The following is a 14278-nucleotide window of genomic DNA, read 5'->3' on the forward strand; positions in this document are numbered from 1 at the left end:
GGGGTCACGGGTCACTGGCTTCATCGGGAAGGTAGCGCCCGTGCATCCGGGACTTCCAGGTCAAAATGGCAATTTAGACGCTGCAGGATTTTTTTGGTGAAGCGTTTATGTATTTACCGACAAAAGTACAAAAAAGTGCCATATTTGTAAAATACTTTTTGAAAGGTTACCCAAGTGATTCCTGGTCACCCGAATGCTGAAAAGAAACGCACTTTTTAAAAAACTTTTCATGCAAAAATGCTCATTCGTTCTATGCACGCAAGTCGGATTCAGCGGATGATACAACATTTCCATATGTGCTAAGAAAGCATGTGTATGCTTGTTAATTAGCAGCCAGGGAACCGACGGCTCTAAGTCTCCTCCGGGGCACTATGGTAATGCCGATTACTGCCTTACCAAAGGGCACTAGCGCATCGACTTGGTTTCGAAACCAGGACCTCCCGGTTACGAGACCCCCGCTCTACCAAAGAGCCATCGCGGCTCCTCTAGTAGACCACAAGTTGCAATTTTTGTCGAGAAATTAATGACATTAATGTACAAGCGGAAGAAAGATAACTTAAACCCATCGCACACTATATCATATAAGTACGGTCCGACTTTGAAGAAATTTGCAATGGCATTTGATATAAATACTCAGACATAGTACAAATTATTTATGGCCGAGGATCTGAATAGTCATTATGATAGGCCTACATATAATTTGAATTGTAAGGGATTTCATGCTTCCTTCGAGGAGGAAATACTAGATCGGCTCATGATCGTAGTGACGTCAGACAAATATTGCGATCGTCTACGATTTAAAGCCGTTTCGGCTTTTATTCTGACGTGAAGAGTTGACAACACAAAAAGTCCAGTTTTCAGTACGGTTATCATTACTTAGAACCTAAATCATGAAGGTGGTGTTTGTTTAGATTTCCATATCCAATGTTATTACCATTTTAATTTGTGCAAATCGGAGTGATGGACTTTGAATGAAGTCATATATATACTGCATGTACAGCTTGGAAGCTTAGCCAATGAGAATCAATATGGATTTCCCGCTAACACCTAAAATAGTGTTTCATCGCGGCTATTGTCTCGCACAGCCGATAAGGGGCGCATAGACAATTTGCCACCATGAGGCACTGCATGTTGTAACAATAGAAATCCCCCTTTTGATTACATTTTAATTTATGCGCCCCTTGTTGGCAATGTTCAACCAATAGCAAGAAATCACTATTTCCGGTGGTATTGGAAAGTCGTTGTCAATCTAAACTTGTCATCGATACTTCAGGATCCTGTATTGAAGAGTTGATATCAATCGCAACTTATTTGTGATTGATATCTATCACAACTATGTACATAAGAGATGGGAGACTGCAAACTTGCGATTGATTGGAGGACTTGACTTGATATTAGGGACTTTTAGATTTGCATGTCGACAGCTTTGACTGCAATGTGTGACGTCATTTTAAGGCACTGCGCATGCGTCACGTCGTCTCAGTCGGCGATCGAGAATGCATCAACCTTGATTTTCCTAAATCTAGTACGGTACTAGTATGCCGCGTGCGCATAAAATATACAGTTCCTCAGGTAGACGAAGGAACATCCGCCTTCCCTGCTATTATTTAAAAATGTGTAGAACAGGTGTCACATGCATGTTCACCTGTTGACGGTAGAATGAGGAACTGTATATTTTGTCCTCTTTCTTTGTCCATCATATTCATAGTGTTACTTCATGCATGAAAGTATATCGTCGAGTGTAATCTAAAAGATTTCTAATTGTAGTCAACATGGGCAGTTGAGTACGTTGATACGCATGATCAGTCGGCGTTCGTCGCGTTCTCGTCCACTCAATCTAAAAGTCCCTACTGATTTGGATTAACTCTTTGTAAGACGGGGCCCTGGTGTCTTTTTGTGCCTCCGTTTTCTCAAATATGGTGGGAACATTAATTTATTGGACTTGTGTACTAGAGGAATCGCCCGAGTCAACCCCCCCCCCCTCCCTTTAAAGGCTTAAACTGACGTTGGCTATCATGTTATTCTGAGGTCCCTCTCTGTTTATCTACACTGCTTCAGGTGATATTGGAAAGTCATCATCAAACCAGGCTCCAGACTTGTCATCCGATACTTATGGTGTCTGTTTGTGCCTCCGTTCTCTCAAAAATGGTGGGCACACTAATTTCTTGGACTTGAGTACTAGAGTTATGCTATTGAGGTTTCACAAGGGCGCCCGGTTCAACCCCCTTCCCCTTAAAGGCCCACTGCACTACTTGTAGCTACTTGCGCCCTCTATATAACAAACAATGCCTAATCGGTGACCATTGGTCCCCCATGATCCTCTTTTTCTTATGTTAACTGAGAGCTGAGTTGATGAGATAACCACCTGTCCAGTGACCTTGCAGGGCGGTCTAATCCCTCCTTTAAACTATGGCAGATAAGCTTTAACATGACGTTGACTAGCATGTTATTCTGAAGTCCCTCTCTGTTTATCTACACTGCAGGAAGATGAGGACAACATAATCTTCCAGAACGTTATCACCTTCGCCAAGCCAGGGGCGGGTGATACCGGTGCCATTATCACCCGGGAATACCACCAACAAATCCTCGTCGAATGCTGCCTGAACAAGGTCTCAGTCCTGACCGGAAATTTCAAGCCCCAAATCGGCAAAATCGACATCAATGATAAAGAGCACGGCAAGTTCACTCTCAAGATTACCCGCTTTACTAACGATGAGTTTGACACCGAGGAGATGGTTAATGTCGAGGATGGTCGGGTGATGCTGGGCACCAAGCTCTATTTCGGCGTGGTGTTGGACTCCACATCCGTTGTCGGTGTCGTCATCAAGGAGTGTTGGGCTACAGAGGAGGGTCCTGATCATGATCCCAAAGAAGATCTCATCAAAGACCAGTAAGTTTTACTCTGGACGTCCACATTATGCCTGATACACACGGGGCGTATTTCGATTTAGTACGTAAATATCCGCGATATTGAAGCACTTGAAGGCAATCAGCCCATACGCCAGAAATTTCAATACAATGTGTCAAGTTGTCAACTGTTCTTTTTCCATTAGGTGTATGTATCGAAACGGGTTAAACGGTAGACCTACGTACGCTCTATCAAATGGCGAAAAATATATTAGGCCGGAATACATGCTAAAGAGAGGGAAGGAAACGTGAAAATAGTATCAACCTCCATTTTCGCCACCTTCCTCCCAAAAATATAGCCTAGTTCCTCGTATTTTCCATCATCAAGTAAATCTGAGTAAAATCTCGTTCAGATTTAACGCGGTGAACTGCAGCAAACTAACACAAGTAAGCGAGACGTTTTTTTTCTTCAAGTAAATGTATAGCAACTGCGAGCGCAACAAAGTTCCCGCACGTTTTAACTGAGTTCTATGTTATCCGACAGGAAGTGTGAAGCGAATTTCACTTACGTTTTCAGAAATAAACACCGCCGAGGTTTTGTCGCGTCATATCAGAACGAGGCTGACGCCAGGTGCTCTACCCCCCCCCCCCCCCACCACCACCACACCACCTCCCCCCATGACACCAGTTTTCCCTCGATAACTAGATATACGCTACACCGTTGAACTAGATTTTACAATGCCATGCTATACCCTGTATCACATTACAAAGGGCCAATCATTATGTGATTTTTATCTTTCTATAGGTGCCCTGCAGAAGATACAGTCACAGTGAACCACGCCCTTTCACTGGATCGTGAAGGATTTTCTTTTGATGCGTTCCGCTTCATCAACGAAATCTCTGGCGTCACTGAGGTAAATAAATGTATATAGTATTTCCTAAAGACCTCTTCAGGTTCTGCATTTCTGTGATCGTACATCTGATTTCTCTATGACCCCCTCTACGCCCTTAAGTTGTATATTATATATCCTTATGATCTCTATTTATAAGCCTTCTATTTTCTAATTAACATTCTACGTCCTTTATCTCATTGCTGTTTTTATCCTCGACTTTTAATGGGCCTCCTTGTATACACTTGGTCCATTAGTTTGTACATCCTATATTCCATTTGTCCCCCCCCCCCTTTCTTTTTTTGTTGAGGTCCTCGTTTTTCCGAAGGTTCATAATTCCGAAGCACAATTTTCAAATACTAGGGGTTCATAATATCGAACATTAGAGCGACACTATACTGAAAATGAAAAAAGGGTTCTTAATTCCGGAAATTAACCATCGTTTAGAAATCCGCAAAAGAAATAGGGTTCATAGCTCCAAATTTTCGTTATTCCAAAAATGATACAGGGTTCGAATTTTTATTTTCGGAATCATAAACCTTTGGAGTAAACAAACATTAGGAGTTGTGAGTCTTCAGAAAAACGACATGTAACATGCCATTGATCGTACATTCTGTTTAGTGGGAATCATTTTGATTGTACACCCTTATTCATGCTCTTAACTTTTGTTAAGTTTTGTTAAGTTTACTCCTAGTATATTTAATAACTGTCGCTTAGTCTTTAGAAAAAACCTACTAAAATGCAATTTCAATACGCCATCACCTATGTAAAAAAATATTGCATGGACTACGAAATAAGTATAATGAAGGTTAGTGGCCGGACACATACCAAACATTAAGACTTCTATTTAACCTTCGGATTTAACGGGAAATATTCATCAAACAGCACTTACCATCATGAATATTTGTCCTGTATAATATTGTCCAACATATATCTCAGAAGATTTATGAACTATCGCTTGTAAACTTCTTCAAATTACTGTTTTAAATCAGCTGTCTGGATTCACAACCTGTCGTATATTTGTAATGTTCGCTCGTTTCAATAGGTAATAGACAAGGCTTTGAAATTTGCCTTAGGTTGATTTTCGGAAGCCTTTGCAATCGTTTTATGATTTAATTTGAAAATAATATTTAAAAATATCATCTTGGAAAAGTGATCGTAAATTATTAATTTGAGTCCGTCGGAGGGGACTTTAAGCCAACGATCCCATGGTTGCTTCCTTACAAGCATAGGCCTATACAAACAACTATTTATAATAATGACTGTGGATGCATTATGTAATTTGAGTATTTTGTAAAATATGAATGAAAAGGATATGGTCAAAGATAGATTTTCCTTTGAATTTGAATACCCAGATTTACGTATACTGCGACGTTGTAGTATGCAAATCTGACGAAGCTGAGGCTGCTAGGGCAGATGTAGTATGTGGGGAAGCTGAGCCTGGTGTACGACGTCGTGATGTCAGCTCAGGCACCAGACACACCATCAGCTATGGCCCACTGAACATCTACAGTTTGGATGCCAGTTATGCTGCCTCGTCCAAAGGTAGGTGTCGTCTATAACGGTCAGACACAACTTCGAAAAACCGAGAACAGGCAAAATCTACGAAAACGGGGAATAACGCACTGCTGTGGGAGGGATAGTTGTGACACATGCATATGTACGCGGTCGAAGGCAATGGCCAATGGAAATGCATAGGGATGTGTGTAATCTTACGGGAAGGATCTGCATCTGCCCGTGACGTACAAATCACTACAATCACCAGCATCTGGTTGTCGCGTACTAGAATCTAGATCTAGGCCTACTGAAAAAAAAAATATGGAAGATTTCACGTACGCTTTTTGGTGTTCTTGCTGTCAGCATGTCTCGAATTTGATCCTCATCCAGAAGTTGAAATCTTGGGAGAGTTTCTACAGCCATTTTTGCCTTGTTTGAATCGAGATATATTGCCATACTAAAAATGCCGACCAATTCTTCGCACACGTACGGTATCCGCGATCGCTCAAACCATTTTTAAACATGTAAACCTATGGGTAACCATGGTTACTGGGATTTTAGAACTATTTTTAGAACTATTTCCCGGTAACCATGGTAACCTGGATTTTAGAACTATTTTTTTGAACTATTACATGGGTTTGGAATTTTACCGGGAATTTTACAGGAATAGTTAAAGTTTATGAATGCAATTTCGACCAATCAGATGGCTGGATTTCTTCAGTGAGGTATATAATGTGTACTAATAGGTGTATTTTGATTGAGTATCTATAATCTTAACTTTTGTTATGCCTCTAACAGTTGTCTCTACAAGTTATCTTGCATGAATAGTCACGTATTTGGGCGTATTTCATGTATAGCGCCCTCTGACTTCAGAAAGTTTCTGATCACGATGGGAATTATATCAAAGCAAGACAATTATCACGATTATCAGAATATAATGGTCATGATTAATAAATGATGAAAACCAGTTAGATGGCGATTATTATGCATGATGAACAAGATGCTATCATTTCATGATGATCGATGTTGATAGGAGTTTTATATGAGAACTATGAGTGGTTCGCACCAAATGCAGTTTTAAAGGCAACTACGATGCCATGGTGCATTCTACATTATGTTTTTTTATGAAGCAAAAAAAAAATCAACTTCGTTCAGTATTTCTATTTAAACGAAATAAACTAACATGATTATCGTGTCATTAATTTTGTAATCATCGACATTTTATTCGGCCCCAACCCTCCCCCCCCCCCCCCCTCTCTCTCTCTCTCCCCCCCCCCCCCCCCCTTCTCTCTCTCTCTCTCTCTCTCTCTCCTTCTTTCTCTATCCCTCTCAAATAGAATCTCATGGAATGTTCGGCACGAGGGTGTATGTGATGGGCATAGTGGCGCTCGTTTCCATGGTGACCATTTGGGGCGTGGTCAAAGGCTGCAGTTTCAAAATCAAAGACCATGAGGCTAAACACGCCCTCCTAGTTAATATTAACTAGAATCACGATTAAAGGTAATGCAAAGTTTTGGGAAATTTTGAAAATTAGGTGGATAGTGATTCTTTACAATTTTGATATATTTGGATGCCCCTGTGGATGCATTATAAGCACTAGAAAATCTAGTCCCTAAAACGCTTCTGTTTTCGAGAAAAATTGAATTTACTGGTAAAGGGGGTTACACAATGCCTTCAAAGAAAACCATAAATATCTTTGTGGTTAAATAATTTGGTTAAATAATGTGGTTAAATAATTAATGCCTTTGGCAAGGCATTAATCTTTATTTGCCACACTCGACCCAGGTGAGGTAAATGGGTACCTGGCAAGAATTAATTCCTTGAATTGCTGGAGCGCTGTAATGGCAGCTAGACTAAAGCCGGGGTAATAATTAATGCGCCTCGGCCGCTAGCTCACAAATATGTATTACATTCAGTATCCTACTCTATTCTAACGAAAGTGTTTGCCTTTTCTTTTTTTCTTTTTTTTCCAGCTGACATTTGAAACACTTGACTTACTTTAGTGTGCAGATCCGACTCTTTTCTATGACCTTTAAACTCTTCTCACCTTTGACGCCTATATGGAAATGGCCCTTCTCAACCTCAACGCAGGAGCGGGGAAAAGCTGTCCACAATTGACCTGTGACCTATGAACTCTCGTCACCTTATATATATATATATATATATATATATATATATATATACAAACGGAAGTGACTCTCCTCAAACTAGACACATAAATTTAAATCTCTGTTCGCAAAAGGGCATAGTGTTTATATTGGAATGATAATACAAAGATCTTCAAATATCTGTCATTACGTTTTGGTTCACCTGCCGCCATTTTGAAGAAAACTATCACACTAAAGTATACTTTACTGTCGCTATGTAGTTTAAGGTATTAATGCTGTAAACTTCAATTATACTTCAAAGACAAAGAATCAATTACGTTGGCATCCAAGCACTTCATGTTATTTGAAGATTCGCTGAGGAGGTCTCTGTGAACGTTTTATAGTTATCAGCATTACCATTTTCTATTGGAACTCTGTTCAATTATTGTGCAATATACAAACTATTAAACTGTAAACTATAGATTCAAACTCGTTAACATTGTGTCTGAGATAAACTTAACATTTAAAGCAATCTTTACTATCATCCGTTTTTAAAACTGAACTGAATGGGGGTGAAATTTCCTCTTTCTTTTTCAACTAACCTTCTATTTGAAGGAATTTGTATCTGTTGTATAATCTATAAGCACACAGTCATGTGTTAATTGGTGGAAAAATCTTCAATCTCCATTTTATGATATTTATGTCATATACTTAATTATGTCAATGCTTAATCATGTATATAATTGACATCCATTACATATTCCTTCCTTTACATGATTGAAGTATTTCCATTAATTCAAATGTCACGCAGTAATAAGATGGTACTTGATGCCATCCCTAATCAAGAAAAAATAAAACAACTCAAGAGCTTTTAAGTTAATTGGATAGAGCAACAGTTCTCGCATGGAATCTGCACATATCTTTGGCTGTTCCGGAATGTGCACATTCCATTCGAGTTGTTGCTCCGAAATTAAAATCTCAACCAATTCAGTAATTTAAATAAAAATCGTTCATTACCGACGAGGAGCAAAGGAATAATGTGTTTATATTAAAGGCATTAACATGATCTTGATCGGAAACATTGATAGCATTATTGTTAAAAAGTATGCTGCTCATAAAATCATCAAGATTTTGAGGCAATACTCTTGTCACTCATTAAAGCAACGGACTTGACCGGGGCAAATTCAGTGTTTAGCGCTGGTGTGATCACCACTCCATTGTTTAGCACAAACTTGTATAGAACCAGCAACCTTGTCAACTGTGCCAGCATGACGTCACACGTCGGTACTCTATTACGTGCCACCCGTTCTGTTTGCCGTCACAACGAATTTAAACAGCATTAATCTTGGTTATTTGCCATAGTAAAGAGCGGCAGAAATGTTCAACTCAAATAGTCGGAAAGAAGATTACATCTATCTAGAATTGAAAGGCTCTAACACATGTTCTACTGTAAGACAAGACAGTCAAAAATTACTTGAAATGTACCATTATAAAACTTTTTTGGCAATGTGCAATAAACTTAATTCTTGGTGTTAAACAAATATCATGGTTCTGCTTTTCATTGAAGTTTCATTTTCAGTAATCATGTTCTTAATAATCAAGGTAGATGTATGAAATTCAATATTATATATATATTAGCATCTTTTTTCAATGGATATCACTAATAGTACATACACCTCATTTCGATTTCAATAACGGCTCCCTCAAATGTGCTTCGGGAAACTACCGCATTGTTTTCCTTCAGATTATTGTAATTTCTGCTTTTTCTTTTCTGCTTTTTTTGTTGTTTCTTTGAAATGAATAACAAATTTGAGCAAAACAAAATAAAATAAGTTCTTAGTCTTCTCAATTTTTGGTTATCACATTGTATACGTAACAAGAAGATAATATATATATTTTTGTTTAACGAAGAAAGCACTGGGGTTTACCGGGACATATGAGATCAGGGGGTGTTACACAAAGATTCTAAGTCGAAACTAACTCTAAGTTGGACTTAAAAATCATGGGAAGCCGTTAGCATCTATGAAAATATTTCGTAAAAAATATTTTAAGAGGCATTATGTTGATTCGAATCATTCATATTTTCTAATATCAAGGAGATTTCATGTTCTTAATGTGCAATTTATACAAAGTCTAAAATAATGTTTGCTTTTGAATATATTTAATTTAAGGCTACAAATGGCTCTCCATAATTTTTAAGTCCAACTTTGAGTTAAGTTCAACTTAGGATCTTTGTGAAACCGCCCCCAGGTCCCGGTAGAGACATCCTAGTTCGAGTAAGGCCAGTAAACAGGGCTATAGCAAGAACCCTTTGGATTCATTGATCAATCATCATTTATTTATTCTTGTCCACAAATCTGGAAATAAGCTTTCCAAAACCAATACGAGGCAATACAAGAATAGTCAGGTCAATATACGGTAAAAAACACACCAACCCTCAAAAAAATTGCAACAAAAGGTTTTTTAACGGTTTCTAGTAGTATTCGACCTCAGGAATAACATACTGCAAGTAGACCAAAATCGAAGGTTCAGAAAGCTGTTATTTTCAAGATGGCGTCCAAGATGGCCGCCGATACCTAGAAATGGCCATAAATCACTTATTATCCATCCAAGAGATATAATGTTGGTGACTATCCCACGGTTTCGGGGGTCCGAGAATCCATTGAGACAAGTAAGAATGGTTTGTGATGGTCTAGGAAAACCCAAAATCCAAGATGGCGTCCAAAATGGCCGCCATAACATAAAAATGGCCATAAGTCACTTATTTTTCATCCGAGAGACATAATTGAGGGGTGTCTATGCTATGGTTTTCGGGGTCATAGAATCCATTAGGATAAGTTAGAACTTTAAGCAGTGGTTCAGGAAACCACGAAATCCAATATGGCGTCCAAGGGGCCACAAAACCACTAAGATTCCTCAATAGAGGGCGCACTTCATAAACAGGAAATGAACTTATATATGATATATCTCTCTCACCCTTATGGTATCATCGACCCCCCCCCCCCGAAAAAGGGTCAATTCAACTATTGACAGGTCATTGTCTACACTGAGGGAACGGCCGAGGGGGGGGGGGGATGACAAAGACAAAGTAACAACTTAATAATAATATCTAGACACACATTCATAATACCTACCATATCTACTATGATAACTGTTTTGCCAATTGGCATCCGCGCTTTAATATTTGAATTGATTTGGTTGATTGAATTGAGGGAGGAAGTTTATTAAATAGGGTGCTTGCTTTATATGAGAATGATCTCTTTTTTTTTTATAATTCGGTTTTGGGGTATGGGATGTCAAGTAGAGAATTTAATGAATAGCGGGTACAGTAGTTGAAGGTGCGATAATTTATAACTGATTTTAAATAAGTTGGGGCCATGACATTTATAATTTTAAAAGCTAATAAACAGTAGTGATATTTTAATCTTTGTTCGACCGATTGCCAATTTAAAGTCGTAAAAAGCGTACATTGTGGTGTGTCGTAATCCTTATTTAAAATCAATCTCGCAAATCTATTCTGTAACTTTTGCAGTTTCGATTAATTTGTCTTTGATCAGTTCCCCCAAGCAGTACAGCAATAGTTGATATGTGGTGAAATTAATGCAAAATAGAGGTTAACAAGAGTTTAATGGGGTATTAGACGTTTTATACGACGAATACATCTAATAGAACGAAATATCTTTGTACTTATATATTTGATATTTTCAGACCACGTAAGTTGTGATTCAAGTATAACTCCTAGGTATTTCATCGCTTCGACACACTTTAAATTTTTACCATTTAATTTAATTGAGAGACGATTGTTCTCCAACTTTCTTTTTGATCCAAAGGACATCACCATAGTTTCCTGAGGGTGTATATACATCTTATTTATATAAAAACATTTACATATTAAGTCAAAGTCATTCTGTAAATTTTCTTGAACTTCAGAAAAAACATTAGAATTATTAAAAATGACAGTATCGTCAAAAGTGATATTTTGAAATCATTATGAAAGTTTAAATTATTGATATCCTTAATGTAAAAAATAAAATCAAGGGGCCCAGAATTGACCCTTGTGGCACCCCGGATTTAACAGTAAAATACTCGCTACAATGATTATCTAAAGTAACACAATGTTGTCTACCAATTAAGTAAGATTTAAACCATTCATACACCTTGTTAATCATGCCATAAAAAATAGTTTATCAAGTGCTACGAGGAATAACGTCAAACGCTTTCCTAAGATCGTAAAATATTTTTCCAGTAATCTGACATGAGTTCATATTATCAAGAAGGTAATCAGTAATTTATGTGAGACATGTGATTCTGGAATCCAGATTGACGTTCTGATAATAGATTATTTTGGTTAAGGTAAGAATACAATAATTATGCACGGCTTTCTCTAGAAATTTTGACAAAGAGGGCAGTATTGAAATGGGCCTGAAATTATCCACACTAAACCTTCCTCCTTTGTGTATCGGAGTGCTTGTTGGGTCAGCGCAGAAAGGTGTCTTACAAGGAGTGAACCAAACCGCTCTCCTATGCTCCAAGCATGCTCCAAGCTAGCCTCCGAAAAGGTATGCGCTACCTAGCAACTGTTGACCAGGTGTCGAGATAAAAGAGCGCATGAAATATCAGGATTTAGAATCCTTACATCAGAAAATGGTATCTCAGTCAATGTTCGCTGTCCCTTTCAATGATTTCTCATCAATTGTTGAATGTGTACTGATAACAAGCGAACAAAACTATTGTAATTTCATACTTTTTTTCCAACTGCAAAAATACAAAAAGCACGCGAATTCACGCATTATCAAACTTAAAGTTATCGAAGATCGTTAATCATGGATTAAATGACGGGACATTAAAACATGCGAAAATAATCGGGTTATCCTAAAATATTGAGTTTTTGTCAGGATGTAATTTTTCTTTTACCATGCAACTCTGGCACAAAAATTATAGGAAGGGCGGAGTAGGCCTACTAAATTTGAAAAATTGCTTGATGCGCTATTCCCAATACAATCCCCATGTAAAGTTTGAAATTTACACTGGAATTTGTTGCTGGTAATTTAACAAGTCAACGCAAAGCGTAGAATCCCCTAGCAGGGTACAAGTGGTCTATATACGTCAGAACAAGTTACCTCCATTGGACTATACTATTATATTACTAGGCAAGGAAGTTAACCACATTTTCACAATATACAATTAGGTGTTTTTGCATATTTAATGAGCTATTACCTTTCACCTTTGACCTACATACTCAGAAATCGAACTTAGGCTGTACACGTATTTTGATACCATGTACCTCCATATTAAATTTCATTAAAATTCGTCAAACATTACTCAAGTTATCGAATGAAAATCAGATTCGCATATGTAATGAGCTATGACCTTTGACCTACATACTCCGAAATCGAACTTAGGTTGTGTTTTGATACCATGAACCTTCATATCAAATTTCATTAAAATCCCTCAAACAATACTAAAGTTAGGGATCGGAAACCAGATTTGCATATTTAGTGAGCTATGACCTTTGACCTACATACTCCGAAATTGAACTTAGGCTGTGTTTTGATACCATGTACCTTCATATCAAATTTCATTAAAATCCGTCGAACATTACTGAAGTTATCGATCGGAAACCAAATTTGTTACGGACGGACGGACGCACGCACGAAAGGAAGGACGGACGGACGGCAGCGTTACTATATCCCCTCCGACTTCGTCGGCGAGAGGATATTAGGGACTTTTAGATTTGCGTGGACTGATACATGTGACGTCCATTTAAGGCAGTGCATTAAAATGACGTCGATCGTAGCAATCCCCCTTGTATTCGTGCGAATCTAAAAGTCCCTAATAAAATGTGAAACTGGTGCCTGGCCATGGCCTCCGATTATTCCCCGCAGTGTAAGAGCGGCACGGAGCATGGAAGCGCAAAGCCAAATGGAATGTTACGCGTCCCATTGTTACGCTTTAAAACTGACGCATGCGTTTGAATAAATTACAAGAGTTTCCACTCCTTGTATACGACACCTCCCTGGTTAGCGTAACCAGTACACAGTGCCGGAACGAAGCGGTGCATGTTTTCTTTTCTTGGGTCTTGTGCATCCGGGTTGTCACGCCAAATCACATACCACAGGGGTCATTTGGGACATGTGCCACCCGTGACCTGCTCTACTGCTCTGATTAAATGGCCTATTTGAAATCATAAAAGTATAAACATTTCGAAGTCACTCGTTTTCATTTACTACCGATTCATCTCCCCCCCCCCCTTCCCTCTTCCTCTCTCTCTCTTCTCTCTCTTGCTTTTTTTTCCCTTCCTCTCACTTCGTTCTCTATCTATCTCTTCAATATGCTCCGCCTCTCGCTCGATCTCTCCCTCCCGAAACCTCTCCAGCCCCCTTAGTGCATGTTCAACCGCATCGTTTACTTTGTCAGTCTACCTTTGTACAGATAAGATTCATAAAATGAACCCAATAGGCATACACAAAACATGAAAAATAGATACTCCGTTTTCATATCGAGTCATGCTTTTATTTGAAACACGAGTTCATATAATGAGACAATAATGGGCGCTTATCTACTATACCGACAGAGAGCGCGATTGTCCAACATGCGTTTGACAACTCGTCCATTTTAATGTTACAAACATGATGACCGTCACCACAAATAATCTCCCTGTGCCAAAGTGTATTCATAATGGGACAGAATTTCCAAACTCTTCAGGATTCTTTAAAAGTACTTCTTTCCAGTGAAAGATTAATCTATATACTAGTGTTAAAGTTTATCTGAAAGTTGTTACAATCAAGTTGTCAACAGAGTTTGTGTAAGTTTTGTGCTGAGTATCTAGAGATGGAAAAATAACTAGATGAAAATAAAGATAGATATCTTCAATTTCAAAACTCCGAGCTTATATAACTTCATACTGAGATTGATAGATAGATATATATATATTATATATATATATATATACAGGCG

The 14278-nt window shown here is 38.3% G+C and overlaps 1 protein-coding gene across 1 annotated transcript in view; it reads left to right on the top strand.

Moving 5' to 3' along the window:
- The window catches only part of LOC105443774, a 33415-nt gene extending 26004 nt beyond the window's left edge, over positions 1-7411 (top strand). Inside the window, exons 9-13 of the mRNA XM_030989612.1 lie at positions 2484-2890; positions 3653-3761; positions 5093-5282; positions 6572-6734; positions 7208-7411. Of these exons, the coding sequence (XP_030845472.1) occupies positions 2484-2890; positions 3653-3761; positions 5093-5282; positions 6572-6720 (855 nt within the window). The 3' untranslated portion in view covers positions 6721-6734; positions 7208-7411. The remainder of the gene's footprint in view (positions 1-2483; positions 2891-3652; positions 3762-5092; positions 5283-6571; positions 6735-7207) is intronic.
- Positions 7412-14278: the final 6867 nt, after the last annotated feature.

Source organism: Strongylocentrotus purpuratus, unplaced genomic scaffold, assembly GCF_000002235.5.
Source record: "Strongylocentrotus purpuratus isolate Spur 01 unplaced genomic scaffold, Spur_5.0 spur5_scaffold_18, whole genome shotgun sequence".
NCBI classification, from domain to species: domain Eukaryota; kingdom Metazoa; phylum Echinodermata; class Echinoidea; order Camarodonta; family Strongylocentrotidae; genus Strongylocentrotus; species Strongylocentrotus purpuratus.